This window comes from Artemia sp. Qi Xiang Cuo, chromosome 18, assembly GCF_049724085.1.
Source record: "Artemia sp. Qi Xiang Cuo chromosome 18, ASM4972408v1, whole genome shotgun sequence".
NCBI classification, from domain to species: Eukaryota; Metazoa; Arthropoda; class Branchiopoda; order Anostraca; family Artemiidae; genus Artemia; species Artemia sp. Qi Xiang Cuo.
Genome location: NC_142811.1, coordinates 13361302 through 13387157, shown reverse-complemented (window position 1 = coordinate 13387157; position 25856 = coordinate 13361302). Strand labels below are relative to the sequence as shown.

The window sequence follows — 25856 nt, the reverse complement described above, 5'->3', positions numbered from 1 at the left end:
ATAATTTTGAGGGTGTATTTTCCGATAGGTTGGGTGACATTTTTAATAGGATGAAGGGATACAATGAGAATGGAAATGGGCTAACAGTATTATTTTTAGAATAATTATAATTAAAGATAACTAAGTTGAAAAGGGAATTTGCTTCATGAGGTGGGAGGGGGGCGGAAAATCTAACTTTAAAAAATATAATAGTAATTTAAAAGCCACTAAAGGTGTACAACACTTTCGTTTTGACACAGGGTTGGAGTGTTTCAAATATTCCGTCCTTGTGGCAGGTCATAAGCTTCTGCAAAGGGATTTTTAGTAAGACAGATTTAGACGATTGGGCAGTAAATGGGAAAGAGTGTTCTGATTTTCCAAAAGTAGATTTTAACTGTTTGAGGGGACAGTATCCAGAAACGCTTAAAGAGATTGATATTTTTGAAAAGGCTAATGAGCACTTAAAAGTTGGGGTAACAGTGTTTCAGTTTGACGAAGAATTTGAAGATGGGGAGCTAAGTGATAAAAAAGAGGTAATTTATTCCATAAGGGCACTGTCCATTGACTCAGTGAAACACTGGGTATGGCTTCTTTACGAGCTTGCCAAAGATCCTTAATCAATTGGATATTTCTTTCCTATTCCGAGTATTAGCACGGTTTTAAGTGAGGGTAAAAATTATAATGATGGGAAAACATGCTACTACTGCCCAATGTGTATTTCTAGATTTTATACTGAATTAAAATTAAATAATCACATGAGACACTGCAAGCGTTATGGATACCAGTCCGTGGAAACGGTTTCAGGGGAAAATGCTACCTTAGGGTTCAAAAGCTTTGAGAACACACTGTTGCAGAGCAAAAAGGTATCATTGGACATATAAACTGCTCTGATGGATGTCTCGGAGCCGTGAAATTCGAATAATATGAAAACACATGAAGCCATTGCGATCTCTTTTGCGCCCGCGCGAGAGATTCAAGTAATAATCAAGAGATTCGAGTAGATTCAATTGGTAGATTTTTGTGAGAATTTGGGTGGAAAAGATTGTGTTGGCACAGGTATGGTTGCTCTCATTAAAACAGAAAATGAGGCAATTTCACGGCTGCCTCATACACATTATCCAATGAATCTATCACCAAAGAACGAGTTGGCTATTAAAAATCAAGACATTTGTTGGGTTTGTAAGAACAAAATTAACGAGGGGGATGCGAAAAAACCGCGATCATGATCATTTATACCAAGAGATTTCATCACGGCCAAGTAACTTTCGGGGGGTCGCTCATAAACCGTGTAATTTAAATGTTAGACAGCAATACTATCTGCCTTTTTACATACACAATTCTGAATAAGATTTGAAATTTATATTCCCAGCTTTGGTACGATTGCAGAAAGGTAAAGTTCTGGATAGTGCAATGGTAGATGGTATTTCTTCATATAAAATAATACTGAAATCATCTGAAAAGCTTCTAGTCTTGGAATTTAAATGACAAAATAGATAATGGTTATAATTGTTGGTATAAAATCCGTTTCCTTGATTCTTTTGATTTCTTCCCAAAATCCCTAAGCCAACTTATTCAAGTACAAAAAAACGACGATTTTAATAGTTTCTCCCTCCTCAAACAGCACTTTCCAGATGAGGAACTATATAGTTTATTAACGTGTAAAGGCCTATCCCCATTCGATTACTACGGCTTCACCTCGAGGCTAAATTAGGAAAAATACCATCCATTGCAGTTTCATGATCCACTTTGTGATAATTATTGCACCACTACTGATTATGAATTTGCCAAGAGGGACTGGGCAAAGGGAGGGTGTAAAAATGTGTGGGATTATTGTAAAATCTACCTGGCAAGTGATTTATTTACGTTTTTGGATATTGTTTGTAAAAACAGAGACAAAAGAAATGAAGAGTTTGGGTTGGAGTTAGGGTATTGTTTTTCCACTCTTTATTTATTGATGGGTTTGATTCTTAAAATCAGTTGAGCGGAAATAGGCCAGCACCTGTTCGTAGAAAGATCCATGCGGGGAGGGTATGTTTTTCATGGGGATTGTATCCTTGAAACCGACCCGACTGGAAAACGTACCGGTGCAAAGTCGGAAGCCGGTTTCTTGGATATGAATTATCTATACCTGTCGGCAATGTCTCACTTTTATTGGCCGTGTGAGAATTGCCAATGGCTTGACGATCTTTTTGCGCCTGATTTCCCAAACATTGAAACTGTTAAGGAAAATTGACCACAATATTGATTTTTGGAAATTGTTGATGAAATTCCTCTGTAACTTCATGACTCGGTAAAAGACTTTGTTTTCCCCTGCATAAATAGACCGGTGCATAGGGACTCGCAAAAGGACACCACTTTCTTTTGCGGAGGATGCTTTCCAATGGTTTCAATGTCTTAAGGATTCATAGAGCCCTCCAATTCGACCAAAAACCTTACATGAAGACGTTTGTTGACACTTTTGTCAACAAACGCTCTCAAGCGAAAACAAAGGTCGAAAAAGAGATCTTTAAACTCATTTTAAATTCGAACTTTGTCAAGATGTGTGAGAGTGTGCGAAACAGGATTCGTTGTGACCGACCCGAAAGAATGTGCCCGAATCAATGCGGATCCATACTTCACATCATTCATGATCATAGACTTATGGTCGTTTTACATAGGAATAAAGAGAAATTTAATTCTAAATAAAAACATTGCCGCTGGCAGTTACATTTTAGAAATAAAAAAAAACTCATTTCGGAGTTTTATTACTATGTGTGTATGCGCCAGTGGCTGAGGGAGGGACAAGTTTAATTTTTTTATTGGGATACCGATTCTTTACTGTTAAAAATAAAAAATAATAATTTATTGGAAGAGTTGGAAAATGGAGAGTACATTTGCTCTAGGATGGAGTACAAAAACTGGGATGAGTCCCGCTTTCCGGAGCTGGTGAAACGCCAGGCCCCGAATCAGTTGTAAAAATTTAAATCAGAAACGGGAAGTGATTTGGTATCGCATGGTGTATTTCCCGCTCCGAAGGTGTACTGTGTGGAAACGCACGATGAGACTGCCAAAAAAGTCTGCAAAGGGGGGCCATCATGCTATGCAAAGGAAAATTTCAACATGAGTGTTTATAGGAACTGTATAGAACAAAATTTAATTCCAAGAGCGAGTGTCATGGCCATTCGCTCTTTAAAATATAAAAACTATACAGTTCGAGTCGAAAAAAATGCCATGTCCACCATATCGGACAAAGTCTATGTAACCGAGGTTGGTGTGAGAGTACTACCACATGGCCATTATCTTACTTCAGATCGAGTTGAATGTGTAAATTATGGGAAGCAACTTGAACTGGAGAAAGCTCTATAGTTGTGGGAGGGGAGGGGGAGCGGGGACCTCTTTTGGGGGGAGGGGGACCGTTTTATCCATCAACAGCTCAAAGCTACCTTTTTTATATCTAATCATTTTTCCCTCACAAGCTCGGCACTGCCCTTTTGTTTTATCTAGTCATTGCGGAAAGCGGTAATTTCCAAGTGTTTATTTTGTGTTTTAAATTTAAGTGCCTATTACTACCCCACCGCGTTCTTTGCGGGTTTCGGCTCGGTCGCTGGCCGCTACGGGTGTGGGCCCGGGGGCCGTTATCGTTTGTCGCTCTCCGGTCATGTTTTTTTAAAATGTTTATTTTGTTGTATTTTTTATGTGAAGTAAAGAAAACATGTACTCTATTTCCTCTTGAATATTTATTCAGCAGATTGAGGTTAGGATAGGTTAGTTGCATTTTTGCATTGTAAGAGAATGTAACAATTTAAAACAACCTTCAGATCGTTTCTTTGCGGACCGTCCATGTCTGGAAAAACGACACTTTTAATGAAAATCATTCAAAACTGTGATAATATGTTCTTAGAGATCCCAAAAATATCTATTATTGTTATAGTATATGTCAAGAATCTTATGATAAAATAAAGAAGATTGATCCAAGAACGAAATTTATACGAGGACTTGACGTGTTTAATATTATTACATTAAACTTGTGGTTGATTATTGACGATTTAGCTGAATCTATTGAAGAATGGTCGCGGGAAATGTTACAATTGCTTTCTGTCCGGTCCCATCACGAGAACATTTCTGTAACTATTGTTTTCCATAATCTTTTTAATAAAATTAAATTCATGAGAACACTTGCTTTGAATTGTACCTTCTACATCATCTATAGAGCTGTTCGCGATTCAAGTTCTCTTATAACTCTAAGCAAACCGATCTATCCTGGCGACACTAAATTTTTACTTTCCGCATACAATCAAGCAACTAATAAACTTTATGGTTACATATCATTAGACCTGAATCAAAACACGTCCGAAGAGTTGCGTGTAGTCACTGATATTTTCGATAATGAAATTACTGTATATCTACCTATGAATAGTAAAAGAGGTCATTAGTCACAATCATGACATTGAAAAGGCTACAAAAACAACCACATTTATTTTCTGTACTAGAAAATTCAAAACCATGACTGGGAAAATCAATTCTCAAGCATGGTGTTGCCAAGAAATTTATTAGTCTCTTGTCGAAACTCTTGTTTAAATTTAACGGACGGTAATGTTCAACTTTCAGATCATTTTAAACAACAGACAAGGCAACATCGATCACTTGTACGTGCTCTAGCTTGCAAAAAGAAAGCCAATTGTAAAAGAAAACGACTTGTTCAAGGAGGTGGTTATTTCTTTTCAGTGTTACTACCGATAATCGCCGGACTTGTAAACACTATTCTCTAGAAATGGCTAAACCCTATAATTTTACACCAATTGAACTCTCTCTTTCACCCGAGTAGCACTTAGAATATAATCTTTACAAACTGCCTACCATTAAAGAGACTGCCGGTAATGATACATGTGTTTTGCATCAAAATATTCGTCGAAGTTTCAATAAACAAAAGATTCATCGTGAAAAACCGCTTCAAGTATATATCGGTGACCAGCTTTCTGAAAATGGTGAAACACGAAAAAAAAAGATTTATTAACAAGTGTTGTAGACTTGCTGCCTCAATCATATCGTGAACAAATTAAAAGACTCTTGACGTATCTCGCTGAAAATGAACAAATTGATGAAAAAGCATGAAGTTATAATCCAGGGAAAGCCTTAAAATTTAATTGATTTATTATCGGATCTGATTGCGAATCGTAAAAGAGTCGACTCCTTTGACGAACATTTATTTAATTTTTTTAAAGTCGTCAAATTTTCCTAAAAGTCTTATCGGTAATAAGCAAATTCTAAAGAAACTAAGAGAACATAGTCCATTAAAGATAGAAGATGATTTAAAATCTTTCTTGGAAAGCACACCTACTGGTGATTTGACACCGGTAACTAGACAAAAGTGAAGACGTATTGATTCACCCGGTAGAATACAAAAGGGTAGCGGAAGGTTACGGTCAAAATGGATCAAATTTCGAAAGGTGTTTATGAAAATATTGGAGAACCAGAAAGTTTATGTTCTCCAACTACACTTGCAGATGTTACCAGAATTAAAAAGAAGCTGGCAAAAGAGTATTTGCAAAAGGAATCTAGTTATACTCTTCATCGAAATCATCGAACTAGGGGTAATCACTGTCGAAAAACTAAAGTCTTTAATCCTCGGCATATTACAAGCAGGTCTTTTGACTCTAGGCACGATTCAAAGACGTCATAATAAACCCTACAAGTATATTTTACTCGCAATAAGTGTTTTTAGTCGGTATGAATATACAGTTCCATTGCAGTCAAAAAGAGGCAATGAAGTTGCTAAAGTCCTTGAATCCATCTTTGAACAAGATTCATGTAAAAATTAAAACAGACCATGGAAGTGAATTTGTTAATCCCCGTGTAAATTTTTTTTTATTGAAATATAATACAATACTCTATTATAGTCATAGTCCCATAAAGGCTGCATTGGCTGAACGTGTAATGCGAACTATCCGAATTTTAATTTCAAGGTATTGTATATTGAAAAATACGGCTGCATTTATTCATGATTTAGATAAAATCATGCAAATATACAACCAACATCCCCATCGATCCTTGTTCAATACTAGCACTCAGGAAGTTCATCATACTGGCAATACACAGTTCCTTAAACAACTTTCCAGCGGAAAGGCGGGAACAAAAAATTAAATGTTGGTCAAACTGTTCGAATCAATCTTACCAGAAATGTTTTTGAAAAGGGAAATTACTTGTGGTCCACTGAACTTTTTAAAGTATCGAAAATCTTAGATACTAAACCTATAACATATCGTGTTCGTGATTTGAAAGATGAAGAGATACTTGGCGGTGTTTATGAGTATGAATTAAAAAAATTTAAAAATACAGGAATGTATCAAATTTAAAAGGTATTAAAGACTCGTACACGCCAGGGTAAGTGACAGTTGCTTGTTTGATGGCTAGGATACAACTCTGATTTTGATTCGTGGATAGCCGCTGAAGGCTTTCATAATGTCTGAAGGTTGTTATGTAACATTCGTGTCCAATGTTTCTGATCTTCTATATGACGATTTGAATAAAACGAGCGATTTTTGGAAAAAACTTTCCCCTGCCATTAAATTTGAAGGAAATTATGAAGTGACTCTTGTAGATTTTATTCTTAAAAACAGATATGATATCCCAAGAAAAGATCATACATAAAATATAAAAATTAGACCCAATGATTGGACAATTGTAGACGATCAATATGTGATTGAAAATACGAATTCATTTGAATATTTTTTTGCCACATTGTCATATAAGGAGTTTGGGAGTATGAACGAATTGTGTCGTGCAATCAACAACAAATCTTTCGCTCGTAAAAATGGCGCAATCAATTCAATTATTCAACGGAAGAGGGGGAAATCTACATTAGTTCGCCCATTGACACTGAAAAGGTTACTCTCAATGATAATCTAAGAGAAGTGCTTGGTTTTAAACATAATATAATCAACGTTAAAAGTGCAGGAAGCGCTAGTGGCATGAATCGTGTCATTTTCGCAGAGTATCCACCCGTCTTTTCTTCGGACAATTGTATATTTCTTTATTCATCCTTTGTCGAGACATCAAGAGTTTGTAATACCAATGTCCCCCGCGTACGTGTTCTTGAACGAAAAACCACTAATGAACATATTCATCACTACAATATAAAGTACCTTCAATACGTTCCAGTCAACACTTCGAATTTGGAGCTTTGTCAATTAACATTAAGAAGTGAATTCGGTGATCCTCTTGCAATAACAAAAGGTTTGGCTGTAATAAAATGTAATTTTAGACCCATTCAGTGAAATGGCTAATAGAACTCAGTTTGTATGTCCTGATACTGACTGCTATGTTGCTACTCTTGGACCACGCCAGTTGGGACATGGTATTGAATGTTATAGGGGTCGTTCGTCAATGTCCGGGTACGGCCTCGGTAGTTGGTTTGCTAAGTTTTTTCGCTCTGTACTACCCTTGGCTAGAAAATATATTGAACTGGTTGCAGTGGATTTTGCATCCTCTATATTACATGATTAGGGCTCAGGGAAAGATATTCAAGAAAATGTTTCGCAAAATCCCAGTTCGAGCGGACGATCCCTCGGCGAGCGATTGAAACAACGGGGAAAAGGTTTAAAAAGGAAGAGAAATACCTCATGAATCAACAGTCTCGAGTCAACCGGGAAGCGTAAAGCATCGAAGAAAGTAAATAAATCCAAAAAGGATTTTTTTTCCTAAGATCGCATGTCTACCACATGTTTTATAAAGATTCTCACCCTTCAGTCACCTCATCTCTAAATCTTTTCAACGCGGAAAATGTAGATGTCAGTGTAAAATATGGGTACTATGAACAATTTTACCCGCAACAACCGCTCTCTGAAAATGTTCATTTTCAAATTTATTTTAATGAAGACTACTTTACTGATTTGAATTCCACATTTATAGATTTAAATGTCATTGTTACAATATCGAACAATGAAAAACCAAGTGCCGCCGAGGGGTGATCCTACGAAAATTGTGTACTACATATTTATTTTGACAAATAAGTGTATATATAAACTGAACATTGGTGGGAACGAGCAATAATCTTTCAACTTATGCAAGTTATATACAATTCATGTTGATGAGACCAATGTCCTATAATCACTTGAGAGGTATGACAATTTGATATTAATATTAGAAAAATATTGACAATACCAATATACAAAGAGAGGCGACAACTCATGATTTGCACTTACCCTGGAAACTAATTCATGATATATTTAATATACCTAAATGTCTGCGTCTTAGTTTACACATTGTATATAAAGCTATAAGTTACACCATCCAATTATATTATACGAAAAATATTGGACGCTGCACCCGATGTAACAGTCTTTTTCACGTCGGCAATACTTCATATACGAATGCAACAAGTTTCGAGTTCTGTTGCCTTGGCAATTGAAAAATTAAGAGCCTCTAGAAATAGTATAAAATTGCTCGTTCCTCATACAGTCACGAATCAACGACATATTGCTTCAGATACACGTACCTATACCGATGCGTCATTTATCAGTGGAGAAATTCCTTCAAAATTGACATTAGCCGTTGTAAAAACTGCTGGCGCTGTTGGATCATGGACGAGTGCCCCGTATAAATTTGAATTGTTTAGACTTTCATTGCTTGTGTGTAAAATAAATGGAATCCCACTCTACAATCTATCTTTTGATTAATCCTATAGGAACCTATACGAATTGACAGTACAGTCCCTAGATCGAGATTCTCAATTATTTGAAGATGGTGTAAATGAAGAAATGTTTGCTAAAACGCATGGCATTATTGTATTAGATTTGTCTGGCACTCAAGATATGAGTATTGTCCGGACGGGAAATATACGGATAGAGTGTACCTTTGCTAAACCTTTAGAGGAAAGAATCGCATTAATCTCGCTAAATCAATTTGAAACCTATTGGGAAAGTGATCCTTACTGCAGTATTAGACTTAGCGCCATGAGCACGGAACAACTAATCGATGTATTTAACATGGACCCCTACATATCCAAATATAAATCTTATTGCTTACCTTCAGATTTCGTGGAGCATTATCATCATGTTGACAATACCCTAATCATTGTTATATGGAATTTATCAACATTTATGGAGACAATCATGGATTGAACGACTTTCTTGTTGAAAATACTCTTTCTTACCTCTATAATATAAATTTCAGTGCCCTTAAAGTGATATGCTTTAAAAATGTATTTAAATTTGTTTATTAATAAAAATTTTTACAAAACACTGTGTCCTTTAAATCTTTTCTTCTCCGCATTGGTAATCATCCAAAACGATAAGTGCAGGTAGCTCGTCAGGATTCAACTTGTATTCGTCTTGATATGCAAAGTCAGGGTCACATTTTCTACAATATAGGGTACCTTCATTTTTAATAAATATCTTTGTAAAATTAATAATACTACTCTGACTCATATGATAAAATTCACGTGTTTCAATTTGCTTATTTGAAGCAATGTCATATACAAAATTTTCATATGAAGAATCACTTTATGTAACAGCCAAATGAAAGTCTGTTGGCCTATAATCAAAGTAGCAAGTATATTCACAGCGATGTCGTAAAAACCAGACTCTTTTATTATTTCAGCAATTGAAGCGTAGACCAGGTTCTTCCTCCCAAAATAATTTAAAGCCACGACGATACCAGTCTCTTAAAAATAAACTGAACTCACGTTTAGGGTTTTTCACAATCAGGCCAGGATAAGTATTTTTCCATTGATCGCATTTATCATACTGACTGTTGGAGCATAAGATTCCTCTATTATGAGACTCACAAATCCCTTCAAGACAAGAATTACAATCTTTAATTTGCATAGCATATCCTCTATGCAATGTAGATGGATTGCATAATTTACAATTTTTGTTATACTCATCAGCAAAAGCAGAATTCTTACAGGATGAACAGCTGCCCAAAGTATACAAGCATAACGGGAATGTGTAACCCATTTTTCGATGTTGACTGATCCACTTCCAAAAACAAACTGACTCTAAAACATCATCTCCTAGGAGCGTTACAAAATGGGTGTCTATGTTGTGGTTAAGAGCAAAACCACAATATCATTTTGTTTTGTCTAAATCAATATATTCATAAATTGAGTAAAAGCCTGGGGACCACGACGACAAAGTTTCATACAATAGTCCAAAGAAAGAGAATTGATACACACTTTATCGTTAAGTATTTCTCCAGAAGTTTTCTTTGAAGAGATAATTCCAGAAAGTCATCATTCAAAACTAACCATTTTTCCAATTTTGCTGGAGTACGCAGGATTTTCTGTTTTTCAAATCATCACTCTCACTGTCAAATACAGACTGTTTTATATAAATTGTTCTCTTCAATGTATTTTGCCAGTGCATTTTATCCATCTTGTAGTCTCTGCATATGCGCTATATTCACCTTAGCCGCGACATTGTTATTTTCCCTATGGCTGCCGTGACGGCAGAGGGCATGTTCCAGAAATACTATGGGAAAAGGGATATGTGTGTTGTAGAAAAAACAAAGGGGGTATGCCATAGAATAAACACCTGACCTTTGAACTCTTGCCAAGGACATTGAACTCTTTCCAGCTAGAAACAGTTGTGTCGCGTGACGTCAGAGGGCATAAGCTGGAATTCTATGGGAAAAGGGAGGGCCTGTGCTTGAAACCGGGGTGAGCATGTGCTTGAAACCTCAGGGCCCCCACTACTGATAAGACGGTAAAACTATTAGATACGCCCTTCTGTCTCTTTTATGACTAAAAGTAGATATGACCACACAATCGGAAATCCATGCAAAAATCACATGATCGATGGGATAGACCACATAACTTTTTATTAATTTCTTGAATTCTTACTGATAAGAATGTTGTCAGTGTCGTTGCTGTTTTGATGTTCAGTTTATGATCACACAATTAAAAGGCCATGGAAAAATCACATTATCGATGGAATAGACCACATCACTTTTTATAAATTTCTTGAATTTTTTCTGTTAGGAATCGTGTCAGTGTTTTTGTTTTGATTTTTCAGGAATACGAAAGTAGACTATTAATGGAAATTTGTAAATCAATTTTTATTCCTGTTACGAGTTGACACACGTCAAAGCTTAGACAGGCACATATTAAAAATTTGATAGAAAATAATTTCATCAAATTACATCAATATCCTTTACAATTTTGTGCTTAGCTTTATTTTTAAATTGAGTTTTATAATGATAATGGAGCAAGTAAATTAATCGATTCATGGTATTTTTCCTTCTGGAAAGTAGAAAATGCTTTCCTATATATATTTTTTTCTAAAATAGAATATTTTATAAATATAATTTTTTTTTTTATTAGTGCATATAAAGATAGGGGACAGTCCATTTTCACAGGCTTAAAATTTTCATCGTTTTGATAAACCATGTTTCCGGGAAATAATGTTGATTAGTCATGAAATAGTTCAAATAATCCTTACCCTGGGAAAATGGAGAGACAATTAGAAAATTAGTAATTATTGCTCCTGCTCCATGACCCATGATAGTTACGGTATTTGGATCACCTGTGAATGATTCTATATTCTCTTGAATCCAGCGTAGGGCTGATATAATGTCAGTTATACCAAAATTTGCTGGTTCGAGTTCATTCAAACTAGGCCGCAAAAATCCTAAAATAAAAGTTTAGATTATTTGGGGGGTACCAATGTTTGCAGGCCCGAATAAAGGGTTGATATAATATCAACTATACAAAAATTTGCTGGTTTGAGCTCATTAAAACTAGGCTGCAAGAATCCTAAAAATAAAAGTTCTGATTATTTTAGTGGCAACAGTAAATCCATGACCAAATTTTAAGCTGATATATTATGAGTCGTACCAAAATTTGCTGTTATAAGATTTGCCTAAATTTGTTCTATAGGCTATACTAGAATCATTTATATCGTGCTGATCTATGGCCGATAATATCATTTATGTCAGAATTTAATGGTTTTATGGTTTATTTTCAAGAGACTGGTATCGTCGTGGCTTTATATTATTTTGGGAAGAAGAACCTGCATGGCCGTACTCAGAGAAGAGGGGGGGGGGGGGTATCCGGTTTAAAGCCCTTTCCTAAAAAATTCATTTTCACAACAGTAAAAAAAAAAAAATGTAAAGCAAACTTTTGGACACAGACATCTCTATAATCACGAATATTTTTTAAAGCCCCTCTCCCAAATTTTGGTTATTTTGTAACCCCTCTCCCCAACTTAAAAAATCCTGGGTACGGAATTGGGTGGTAGCATCAACGACGATAAAATAGAAGGCCAACTCATGGAAATGTAAAAAGGGGAGAGGCAAGAATTTTTTAATTTTTTTTAAAATGAAGATACACCAAAGGTATGTTACAAAACCTATGAGGGTGGTCAAATTATCTTTTTTACATTTGTTTTCACTAAAATGCAACAATAAGGTATTGCTGAGAATCCAGGGGAAGTAACTACTTCCTTCCCTATTGGTAGGCCTACCCCTAGGGCCATATCCTGTGCAACTTATGATGATTTTACTTAGATTAATAAACTCAAGGACTAATAAACTGCATGAGTTAGCTGAAAGAGGGCCCATCCTACGCCAATTTTGCCAATTTAAGAATAATTTTTTCCTGCTTTTCTTCTGTGCCAATCGGAATTTTATACGTCTATTCTTTTTTTTTATCAAGCATGAAACATCACTTTTGACTTTGCTTCTCATGAGTTATTAAATAAAAAAAAAATTATAAACTGAAAGCAAAGAGCGACATTAAAACTTAAAACGAACAGAAACTATTCGTATATGAAAGGGCCTTCCCCTTCTCAACGCCTCACTCTTTACGCTAAAGTTTTTTTTTTTTTTTTTGTAATTTAATTTATGAACGTTTTTCAACTAATGCAGGCTCAACGCTCTTAAGGAATTGGGACAGACAGTCAAACTTTAGCGTAAAGAGCAAGGTATTGATGAGGGGACATACCTTCATATATGGAATGCTTCCTGAGCGTTTTTCAAATAATGCCGGTAAATCTGGCTCCCCTTCTATGAAATATAACTCTCCCCCTCACGAAAAACTCATCCGTAAAAATTTCATCTAACGTAAAATGCACCCACCCCCATCAAATTCCATCCAGACAGTTTCATCCCCGCTGAGAATCTCCCCTCCCTGTAAAATTGCTGGCGGACGATTCAGCCTGAAAAATTGTCCTTAGCATCCTTTCATTTGAAAAAGACTTTAATCTGATCGATTCCTTGATCACTCCGGAAATGTCCCCTTCCGTGGAAATAATTTCCCAGAAATCAAAACACGCAGAAAATATCCTCTGGCTATTTCCCCCTGAACATCTCCACGTGAATAAATGGGCAAACAGAATGTAAGACAATTATACACTGATAAACAGAATGTAAGATAATTCTGTCAAATCCCCCGAGTTTAACATTTTCCCTGGAAAATTCACCAACCCAGAATTTTCCCTCCCCAAGAAAGATTCTCCCTACAGAAGTCCTCCCCAAGCACAACCCCCCCCCCCAAAAATGTCTGTATACTTGTCAATAATAAATATTATACGTAAACAATAAGGCAAATTTCATAACTTAGAGGCCTCTCCCCACGGACTGCAGGGGTCTTTTTACACCTAAAGACACAGTTGTTTGAATATGAATATGACTTTAATTTCTAATCGGTTCCTCGATTACTCCAGAAATGCCTCCTTCCGTAGAAATTATTTCCCGGAAATCAAAACACACGGAAAATATCCTCTGGATGTTTCCCCCTTACAGGCCTCTACCCACGGACTGCGGGGGTCGTTTTATACCTAAAGACATAGTTGTTTGATCTTTCAACTATACTGAGCAAAATGGCTATCTAAAAATTTTGATCAGATAACTTTTGGGGAAATAGGGCGTGGGAGGGGGCCCAATTGCCCTCCAGACTGTCGGTTATTTAAAAAGGGCACTAAAACTTTCAGGTTCTGTTAGAATGCACCCTCTGTTGATCTTCTAGAACAATAATTTCAATACGATCACCCCTGGAAAAATAATAATAATAAACAAACATGCGTTATCTGTCTTCTGGCAAAAACAGCAAATTCCACATTTTTGCAGATAGGAGCTTGAAACTTTTACAGTAGGGTTTTCTGGTGCGAATATGATGGTGTGGTTTTCATTAAGATTCTATGAGTTTTAGGGGGTATTTCTCCCCTATTTCAAAAACCAGGCAAATTTTCTCAGGCTTGTAACTTTCGATAGGTAACACTAAAATTGACGAATATCATATATCTGAAATAGGCATAATAAGATGATTCTTTTGATGTATCTTCTGAAATTAAAATTCCGTTTTCTAGAGTTTCGGTTACTATTGAGCCGACACCCTCCTTACCTACAGTTCCTTACCACAAAATGTCTGATAAGTGGCTGGCTACAGTTTTTCCATTAGTTTTCTAGTGTACATATTTTTTGTGTCTGTAATTTTATTCTCTTTTTTATTATTGTGTTTCATACATCTATCGATCTATAAAGCTATCTATTACAATTCTTGGTTTAGGTAAAAATAGTAAAATAAAAAAAAGAACACTAGCATCATTAGCAAAATAGCGGTAGTCACTGGAGACACAAAGAAGAGATAGCTATTCAGCCAAACTCAGTAAGCGGATTTTAGTTTCATTAAATTTATCTAGATTGGGGAATTAATAAAGAAAACGGACCGCGAGAAATCACAGAACACATGTGTTTGCCTGTATAGTCTTACATAGGGTTACGAATTCGTTTCACTGACCGCATATCAAGCAATAAAATGTTAAGAAAAATATAGTTTGATTCCACTTCCTAAAACTATAGTGAAAGAAAGCGTAAGATAGATAGGCCATGTTTCACGAATGAAGAATAACAAGTTCCCAAAGATAGTAAACCCGAAAGGTAGGTCAAACCCAAATGGGGCCATAAGAAGTTAGAAGAAAGGATTTAGAGAAGATTTTCACTTAATTGCGGGGCTATAGAGCAAAGCTCTAAATAGATTGTGGCAGGGGAGATGTGTTGAACTCAGAAGTTTTGGTCCCACATTGAGTTGTTTGTAGTAGTAGTAGTAGAATTTGTTTGCCCATCAAAGTAAGTCCTTAATAATAGCATTCCTTCATCCTATATTTTTTAATATTTTTCGAAATTCTTTAATAAATTGGGGACCACTGTTCCCAATTATCCCAATAAAAGTAATTCATAGTTGTTATCCAAATTAAACTAATTCCAAATGTAATTTTAATTATAGTTGCAAAAATCCTACAGTCCGTGGTAGAAAACTGTAAAAGAGAGGAGACGAGGCTCAACAGTAACTGAAACTCTAAAAACAGAATTTTGATATCAAAGGATACATCAAAGGAATTGACTTATTATGCTAATCTCAAATATATAATATTTGTAAAATTTAGCATTGCCCATCAAAAGCAACAAATCTGAGAAAATTCATCTGATTTTCAAAAAAAGAGGGAAACACCCCCTAAAAGTCAAACGATCCTGACGAAAATTACACCATCAGTTTCAACGTATTAGATAATATTACTGTAGAAGTCTTAAGCTACTATGTATAAATATATGGAATTTTGCATTTTTTTTTTGCCAGAAGAAAGATCATGGATGCGTATTTTTTATTTTTTCTTCGTTTTTTCTCAGGGGTGATTGTATCAAATCAACGATCCTAGAAGGTCAAGGGCTCGCTTGATCGGAAATTAAAAGTTCTAGTGCCCTTTTTAAGTGACCAAAAATATTGGAGGAAAGCTAGTCCTCTTCCTATGCCCCTTTTCTCCAAAGTTGTCTGATAAAAATTATATATAGCCCTTTTGTTCTCCATATTCGAAATATCTAATGACTATGTGTTTGAAGATGACTTGACCCCCAGAACTCCAGGGGAAGGACTACAAGCTATGTAACTTTGCCCATTATTTATATATATTAGTGGTTATTGGGAAGTGTATAGATATTTCTTGAGGGAGGATTTTGTGTGGGTAAGAAGTTTTTGCTACTGGCGGATTTGTCGGTTGGGAGGTAAGTTTCTGGGGGTGCACTTTCCAGAGGAAATATTACCTGGGGGGGGGGGGCAGTTGCCAGAACTCACCTTTAAATTTTGTTTTAATTGTCTTGTTTTGTCTTTGCCGACTCCATTTTATGTGTGGAGAGGTTCTTGGGGAACTGTTCTGAAGAAATTTTCAGCTGGATTAGAGTTCTCAGGGAGATTTTTTAATGAGGGGGGGGGCGCGGATTATCTACGGGAGAAATTCTGAATAGGGGAATTATCATCGGGAGAAATGTTCAATAGATGAATTATAACTGAGGAAAATTTTCCATGGGGACTTTTTGCGCAAGAGAAACTTTCATTTTGGGCGGGGGATTTCTGAGAAATTTTTTCACCATGACCTGAAAATGATCAGAAAATAAAAAGAAAAGATGTCTTTTTTCTAATGAAAGCATGCAAAGGAGAGTTTTTCAAGCAGAATTTTCAGGGGGGATTTCAGCCAATCAACTATAGAGGAGTATCAGTTTTTTGTTACATAATGGTGAGGGGGACAAGTGCCTAAAGTACAAAAAGCATACTTTTACGCAAAATTTTTCAAATTTTTGTTAACATACAAGTAAATATAGAAGATGGTGTAAGGAGGGAGGAAGTATAAATTTATCTCTGTCCTTCCTTCAGTTGGATTAAGCCTGAATATAGCAGATTTGTTCTGCTATATTCTGCTATATTTGTTCTGCAAATTTGTTCCCCCCCCCCTGTTGCAGATTTGTTTAACACAAAGTATTTCTTTCACTTTCCTGCTGGGACAAAATTTGGAGAGGTTAGAGGGGCTCAACTATGTAACCAGGACAGTTAGATAGGTTGGACGTGAATAAATACTACCTGAAAATTTTCCACTGTGTTTTGACACCATCTTTAGAAAATTAACCAATTCATGTTTGAACATTTTAAAAGTATTTTATGTAACCAAACATTTGATTGATTATATTAACAAATTGGTAGTTATATAATAAAATATTATATTAAAATAATGAAAAATATTTCATATAATAGAATATTAAATTCCTTGACTGTAGAAAAAAAAGGAAAACAACCAAAGGCACATAGGAATGCACAAAGGCACAAAGGCACATAGGAAAGCTTGTGCATCAAAACAATTTATATTTCTTTCCTTAATGTAATTTTAGTTACTGATTGTGAATTTCACCTCAGTCGTGTTTTGAATTAAGAAAAGATTGTACAATTTTTTTTATTTTATTATTCGATAGAGCAAGTCGTAGAGTTCAAGTACTTAGGAAGTACGATCCACAATTCGGGTTTCAGGATCTTGTCAGCGAGAAGTCAAGTTAAGAATCGGCCAGGCTAATACATCTTTCAGGAAACTGTCTCAAATTTAGCGAAGCCAGAAGTACTCTCTCCGACTCAAGCTGAGGCTGCTCAACAGTAACGGCCTCTCAACGCTTTGCTATGGTTTTGGAACTTGGCACATAGATCAAATACTTGAAAAGAAACTTCTCGCGTTCGAAAACATTTGCTTAAGGCGCATTCTAAATATTCACTGGTCCCAGCAAGTAACAAACGTTACTACACGACAAAAGACTTCTCAGCCACTGGTAACCAAAGTGCTCAAATATAGGAAGTGGAGATACTTTGGTCTTGTTATCCGCATGTCCGAAACTCGACTACCGAAGGTCGTCCTTTAGTGGCAGCCACGTTTTACCAGAAGAAGAAGACGCTCAAAAATACCCTACGACGCAGCTACCGGGCTGACCTCGCAAACCTCAATACCTCAATCCAACCTGTCTGGGCGGCCACAGCTATGAGAGATGACTGGCGACTCTTCTTGGATGCCCTCAGCGCCTCTGGAGGCACATGAGGATCTAAGGTCTAAGGTATACAGTTTTTTGGAAATTTTCTCTCACGCAGTTTCTTTTTCAAAATTAAATAAATAAACAAGTTTTTTTTTAACTGAACGTAAGGAGTGACATTAAAACTTAAAACGAACAGAAAGTATTCCGTATATAAAAGGGGCTGTCCCCTCCTCAATTCTTTGCTCTTTACACTAAAGTTTGACTCTTTGTCACAACTCTACTTTTCAAAACAATAAAAAAATTTGCGTAAAGAGTGAGGAGTTGAGAAGGGTATAGCCCCTTACATGAACAGAATAATTTCTGTTCGTTATAAGTTTTAATGCCACTCCTTACTTTCAGTTAAAAAACAACTTATCTTTTTTTTATTTCATTTCTTAACTTTTTTTCAAGTAATACAGGTTTTAGTTCGGCTCACCGTACATGAAAAATTAAAACAAAATTTGCAGGTTAATTTTGGCAAATTTATTCGGTAAATAAAGGGTTGCTCCCTTCTCAATATCTTGCTCTTTACGCTAAAACTGTTAGCACTTAAAAAAGCTTACTATTCTAATTAAACGGCCTCCATGCTTCAGTAGACGCTCTTAAGAAACTGGAAAAAACAGTCAAACTTTACCGTAAAGAGCAAGGTATTGAGGAGGGGGCAAACCTTCATATATGGAATAACTTCTGTTCATTTTCAGTTAATGCTGGTAAAATTGACTTACCCTCTATGAAAAATATCCCTCCCCCTTACGGAAAACTCTTCTGTGGAAATTTCATCCAAAGTAAAGTGCACCCCATCCCCCTCAAATTCCCTCCAGACAGTTCCATCCTCGTTGAGATTCCCCTTCCTTCTAAAATTGCTTGCGGACGGATCTGCCTGAAAAATTCTCCTTAGTATTCTTTCATTTGAATAAGACCTTAATCTCTAATCGGTTTCTCGATCACTCCAGAAATGCCCACACCCGTGGAAGTTATTTCCTGGAAATCCCAACACACGGAAAATAGCCCCCTGATAATCCTCCCAGAACATTTCACACAAAAAATTGGCAAACAGAATGTAAGACAATTAAAAGAATTTCGTATATTAATTCTGTCAAATCCCCCAGTGTAACAATTTGCCTTGAACATTTATCCCCCAGAAATTTACCTTCCCAAGGAAGATTCTCCCTATAGACATCCACCTCAAGTACAACCCCCCCCCCCCCCCGAATTATGTCTTAGGGTGAACCTTATGTATATATCAAAAATATTTTTCGTTTTTCCTGCCTCCCACCATCCTAATCTATTCTTAAACAACAAAAGTACTAAGAACAAAAGGGAAATCTTTTTGTAAGACAGTGGAGATAATTTGAATGAATATTTCGGCCCTATGTCCAAGGGCCGTCCTCAGCAAGACAAAAATATATAAAAGAAAAAAGGACTCATAACAACATGCGACCAATAAAACCAAAAAAGTGGAAGTTCTTTCAAAACAATCCTAGCATCATTACTTCAGCGAAGTTCAACCAGGACTGATAAAAAGTAAGGTAAAACAAGACGATTCAATGAAATGAAAGAAAATAAATTAAAAACATGTTCTTATTGCTAATCCAGCCTTTTTGGCAGCTAACCTCAAAGGTCTTTTTGTAACTGGTTCTGTGTTAATGTCTATCGGTTTTTTAAAATATTTTGTAAGATCGTTTTTAATTAAATTTGTGTATATAGCATTTAGTGTATATTCCCCCAAGTCCCTATTTAAGGAAATATTATTATTAATCTTAAGTCTGATTTCAATTGAGTCTCGTACTACCTGCTTTATGCCTAGGTCATTGCTAATAAGGGCAGATTCATCAAAAAGTATATTGTGGTTAGGATTTTCAAAAATATGGCTGCCTAATGCAGAATCAGATGAAACAGTGGAAATATTAGAATTTAAAGCTTTGACAATATCATCTTTATGCTGTTGTATGCGCTTTTCTAAATTCTGGTGTGTTCTACCTATATAATATTTGCCACAATCGCATGGTATTTGATAGACCCCTCTTTGGCGAGTAACTGGGGTTTTATCTTTACCAGAATTTAGAAAATTTATGATTCTAAAATTATTTGTGAATACTACATGCAGATTATTTTTTGTGCAAACTTTTTTAAGATTTGTAGTGATTTTTGGGATATAGGGGAGGTAAATTATATTTAAGGGCTTGTCAGACATCTCACTTGGTAAGCTATCATTAATTTTACGGGAATGTCTTTTCAGTCTACAGTTAATTACATTATTAATAAATATCATAGGATACCCATTTCTAAAAAGTATGTCCTTGATAAAGTTTAATTCTGCTGTGATGTGGGAATCAGAACAAATATTTAGGGCGCGATCGACGAGGGATATTACGACTGCTCTTTTAACTTGAGGGGGTGGTTTGATGTAAAATGCAAATATCTATTATTTTGTGTTGGTTTTCTATAAATAGTAAAATTGAGTTTATCAAAGCTACGAATAACTAACACATCCAGGAATGGGATTTTATTTGCGATTTCAATTTCTAAGGTAAACTGTAAATTTCTATCATATGTATTAAGGTGATCTAAAAAACCCTTTAGCTCATTTCCCCCATAGTTCCAGAGTGAAATTACGTCATCCATGTACCGTCCCCAAAAGATATGTTTCAAAAAATACGAATATAATGCCCAATTTTCAATATGTTCCACATAAATATTCGCCAGTAACCCGGAGAGGGGAGCGCCCATCGCTAAGTCCTTAATTTGCTGGTAAAAAGAAATGCGGAATTGGAAATACATTGAGTATTTGTTACAGAGTTTAACCAAGGTCATTAAGACATCAAAATCTATTCCTGCTGCTGAAGCTTCTATTAAGTGATAATTTTCTTTGATTTTATTTTCTAATAAATTTTCAGATGCTGTGACATCAATATTTGTATACATTGAAACAATGTCAAAGCTACTTATAATTGTATTTTCTGAGATATTTAGGTTTTTGAGTTTTTAAACTACATCTACCAAATCACATATATATGATTTTGAAAAAAAAGTGAATGTTTAAAGACTTTACCTAACTGTTTCCCAATATTGGATGTTTTTTATTTTGCAAAAGCTACTATGGATATTACGGAAGTACCTTGTTTGTGTCACTTTGTCAGATCGTGGAACTTTGAACAAACATTACCGGGGGGGAAAAATTTATTATAAAGCTGTGGAGTAATTTTACCATTTTGTTTTAAACTTTTTAATTCATTTATAATTTTGTTTGAAAATTGATCAGTATGATCGTGGGTTGTAGTTCTATATGTTGTCTCGTCATTCAAATGAGAATAAATTTTTGTATCGTAATCTGTCGTATCTATGACAACCAGAGAATTGCTTTTATCTGCTTTAGTTATAATAATGGATGAATCTTTACGGAAATTAGATAGTATTTTTAGGTCATACAAATTATTTGGTTTTTTATTGGCGGGAAAATTAATCTTTTTTTGATTATTGTAAAGGGTATATATAAGACTAGCCCTAACTTCATCTGGGTTGGGTATAGATGTATAAAATTTGTGTACCGAGGATTCTAGAGCAGAAATTAAATCTGCCACAGGGACATGTCGTGGAAGAAAAGAGAATTTTGGACCTTTTTCGAGAATTTGAATTTCCTTTGGTTCAAGCGTTCTAGAGGATAGATTAACAATAGCCGGTCCAGGAGTGAAACTTGGAGTGTAAGTAGGGCTATTCCTCGAAAATTCATATCTGAGGTTGTCCAATTTCTTAATGAGTCTTTACTTTGATAAGCGGAGATCAGGGCTAAACAAATTTCTTTCCAACCTAGCAAACGGGCTAAAATCAACAGAGGACAAATTTTCAAATAAATTTTTTTTTAAGGATTTGCTTTCAGAGGAAATAATATATCTTTTTTGTTTTTTGTCTTTAATGATGTGTGTTAATGTTTTATATTGTAGTGTGCGAGCAAATTGCTCTTCTGTACGGGTATTTAAGTGTAATCTGAATCTTAAAGACTTGGTCATAAGATTTTCAATTTTACAAGATTCTAAGAATTTTTGCTGGTTAATGAGATTAGCATGTTTTTTGACTAAATTAATAAATTAAAATATATCATTGGTCAATTGCTCCCCATAAGCAAGACGAAAATAGCGACGAAGACCACCCTGCCTTTCCATAACAAACAACAAAAGTACGAATAACAACAAGGAAAACTTTGTGTAAGACAGTGGAAATAATTTGAAAGTAAATTTCGGCCCAATTTCCAAGGGCCGTCCTCAGCAAGACAAAAATATATAAAAGAAAAAAGGACTCACAACAACATGCGACCAATAAAACCAAAAAAGTGGAAGTTCTTTCAAAACAATCCTAGCATCATTACTTCAGCGAAGTTCAACCAGGACTGATAAAAAGTAAGGTAAAACAAGACGATTCAATGAAATGAAAGAAAATAAATTAAAAACATGTTCTTATTGCTAATCCAGCCTTTTTGGCAGCTAACCTCAAAGGTCTTTTTGTAACCGGTTCTGTGTTAATGTCTATCGGTTTTTTAAAATATTTTGTAATATCATTTTTAATTAAATTTGTGTATAGAGCATTTAGTGTATATTACCCCAAGTCACTATTTAAGTAAATATTATTATTAATCTTAAGTCTGATTTCAATTGATTCTCGTACTACCTGCTTTATGACTAGGTCATTGCTAATAAGGGCAGATTCATCAAAAAGTATATTGTGGTTAGGATTTTCAAAAATATGGCTGCCTAATGCAGAATCAGATGAAACAGTGGAAATATTAGAATTTAAAGCTTTGACAATATCATCTTTATGCTGTTGTATGCGCTTTTCTAAATTCTGGTGTGTTCTACCTATATAATATTTGCCACAATCGCATGGTATTTGATAGACCCCTCTTTGGCGAGTAACTTTTTTTTTATCTTTAAAATAATTTATAAAATTTATGATTCTAAAATTATTTGTTAATACTACTTACAGATTATTTTTTGTGCAAACTTTTTTAAGATTTTTAGTTATTTTTGGGATATAGGGGAGGTAAATTATATTTAAGGGCTTGTCAGACATCTCACTTGGTAAGCTATCATTAATTTTACGGGAATGTCTTTTCAGTCTACAGTTAATTACATTATTAATAAATATCATAGGATACCCATTTCTAAAAAGTATGTCCTTGATAAAGTTTAATTCTGCTGTGATGTGGGAATCAGAACAAATATTTAGGGCGCGATCGACGAGGGATATTACGACTGCTCTTTTAACTTGAGGGGGTGGTTTGATGTAAAATGCAAATATCTATTATTTTGTGTTGGTTTTCTATAAATAGTAAAATTGAGTTTATCAAAGCTACGAATAACTAACACATCCAGGAATGGGATTTTATTTGCGATTTCAATTTCTAAGGTAAACTGTAAATTTCTATCATATGTATTAAGGTGATCTAAAAAACCCTTAAGCTCATTTTCCCCATAGTTCCAGAGTGAAATTACGTCATCCATGTAACGTCCCCAAAAAATATGTTTCAAAAAATACGAATCTAATGCCCAATTTTCAATATGTTCCACATAAATATTTGCCAGTAACCCGGAGAGGGGAGCGCCCATCGATAAGCCCTTAATTTGCGGGTAAAAAGAAATGCGGACTTGGAAATACATTGAGTATTTGTTACAGAGTTTAACCAAGGTCATTAAGACATCACAATCTATTCCTGCTGCTGAAGCTTCTATTAAGTGATAATTTTCTTTGATTTTATTTTCTAATAACTGTTCAGATGCTGTGACATCAATATTTGTATACAATATTTTGCCCAAAGTTTTATGGTCTACCAAAATTACATAAGCAAGGCATTCCTTTAAGGCCCATAGTAGCTTGTACGAAAGCCCCCACATCCAATATTGGGAAATGGTTATGTACAGCCTTTAAACCTTTGCTTTACTCTCAAAAATCATATATATTTAATTCGGTAGATTTAGTTGAAAAACTAAAAAACGTAAATATCTCAGAAAATACAATTATAAGTAGCTTTGACATTGTTTCAATGTATACAAATATTGATGTCACAGCATCTGAACAGTTATTAGAAAATAAAATCAAAGAAAATTGTCACTTCATAGAAGCTTCAGCAGCAGGAATAGATTGTGATGTCTTAATGACCTTGGTTAAACTTTGTAACAAATACTCAATGTATTTCCAATTCCGTAATTCTTTTTATCAGCAAATTAATGGCTTAGCGATGGGCGCTCCCCTCTCCGGGTTACTGGCAAATATTTATGTGGAACATATTGAAAATTGGGCATTAGATTCGTATTTTTTTAAACATATTTTTTGGGGACGGTACATGGATGACGTAATTTCACTCTGGAACTATGGGGGAAATGAGCTAAAGGGTTTTTTAGATCACCTTAATACATATGATAGAAATTTACAGTTTACCTTAGAAATTGAAATCGCAAATAAAATCCCATTCCTAGATGTGTTGGTTATTCGTAGCTTTGATAAACTCAATTTTACTATTTATAGAAAACCAACACAAAATAATAGATATTTGCATTTTACATCAAACCACCCCCCTCAAGTTAAAAGAGCAGTCGTAATATCCCTCGTCGACCGCGCCCTAAATATTTGTTCTGATTCCCACATCACAGCAGAATTAAACTTTATCAAGGACATACTTTTTAGAAATGGGTATCCTATGATATTTATTAATAATGTAATTAACTGTAGACTGAAAAGACATTCCCGTAAAATTAATGATAGCTTACCAAGTGAGATGTCTGACAAGCCCTTAAATATAATCTACCTCCCCTATATCCCAAAAATCACTACAAATCTTAAAACAGTTTGCACAAAAAATAATCTGCATGTAGTATTCACAAATAATTTTAGAATCATAAATTTTCTAAATTCTGGTAAAGATAAAACCCCAGTTACTCGCCAAAGAGGGGTCTATCAAATACCATGCGATTGTGGCAAATATTATATAGGTAGAACACACCAGAATTTAGAAAAGCGCATACAAGAGCATAAAGATGATATTGTCAAAGCTTTAAATTCTAATATTTCCACTGTTTCATCTGATTCTGCATTAGGCAGCCATATTTTTGAAAATCCTAACCACACTATACTTTTTGATGAATTTGCCCTTATTAGCAATGACCTAGGCATAAAGCAGGTAGTACGAGAATCAATTGAAATCAGACTTAAGATTAATAATAATATTTCCTTAAATAGGGACTTGGGGGAATATACACTAAATGCTCTATACACAAATTTAATTAAAAACGATCTTACAAAATATTTTAAAAAACCGATAGACATTAACACAGAACCGGTTACAAAAAGACCTTTGAGGTTAGCTGCCAAAAAGGCTGGATTAGCAATAAGAACATGTTTTTAATTTATTTTCTTTCATTTCATTGAATCGTCTTGTTTTACCTTACTTTTTATCAGTCCTGGTTGAACTTCGCTGAAGTAATGATGCTAGGATTGTTTTGAAAGAACTTCCACTTTTTTGGTTTTATTGGTCGCATGTTGTTGTGAGTCCTTTTTTCTTTTATATATTTTTGTCTTGCTGAGGACGGCCCTTGGACATAGGGCCGAAATATTCATTCAAATTATCTCCACTGTCTTACAAAAAGATTTCCCTTTTGTTCTTCGTACTTTTGTTGTTTGTGATGGAAAGGCAGTGTGGTCTTCGTCGCTATTTTAAACTATTCTTCTATGATAGAGAAAAAAGTGTCATTTATTTTTAGGATAAATTCATGTTTGGGGTGTGGTCAAGGCACCCGAATTTTGATTATGCTCGAATTTTATAGAAATCGGGTGTGTGTAAAGAAAATCATTGGTTCAGGGCATATATTTATTAGTTAATTGTGTATTTAACACAAAATGAATTTTAACACAAAACAGGTGTTATGTGTTATATGAAGAGATAGCTGAAGGGATTCAGGGTAATATATTAATAATCAAATAGGTGTCTGTGGATTTTCACATAAAATGTTTTGTTTTACAGTCGGTCATGGCGATTTCTACATCCACACGCAGTAAACAGGAAATGTACCTGCCTGGTTCAGCTTTGGAAGATCTATATG

General features: G+C 35.0%; 1 protein-coding gene across 1 annotated transcript in view; it reads right to left on the bottom strand.

The window, feature by feature from the left end:
• Window positions 1–25856, bottom strand: part of LOC148941220 (neuroligin-4, X-linked-like) — a 258542-nt gene that overhangs the window by 164796 nt on the left and 67890 nt on the right. Inside the window, exon 3 of the mRNA XM_089104126.1 lies at window positions 11397–11585. Coding sequence (XP_088960252.1) covers window positions 11397–11585 — 189 coding nt within the window. The remainder of the gene's footprint in view (window positions 1–11396; window positions 11586–25856) is intronic.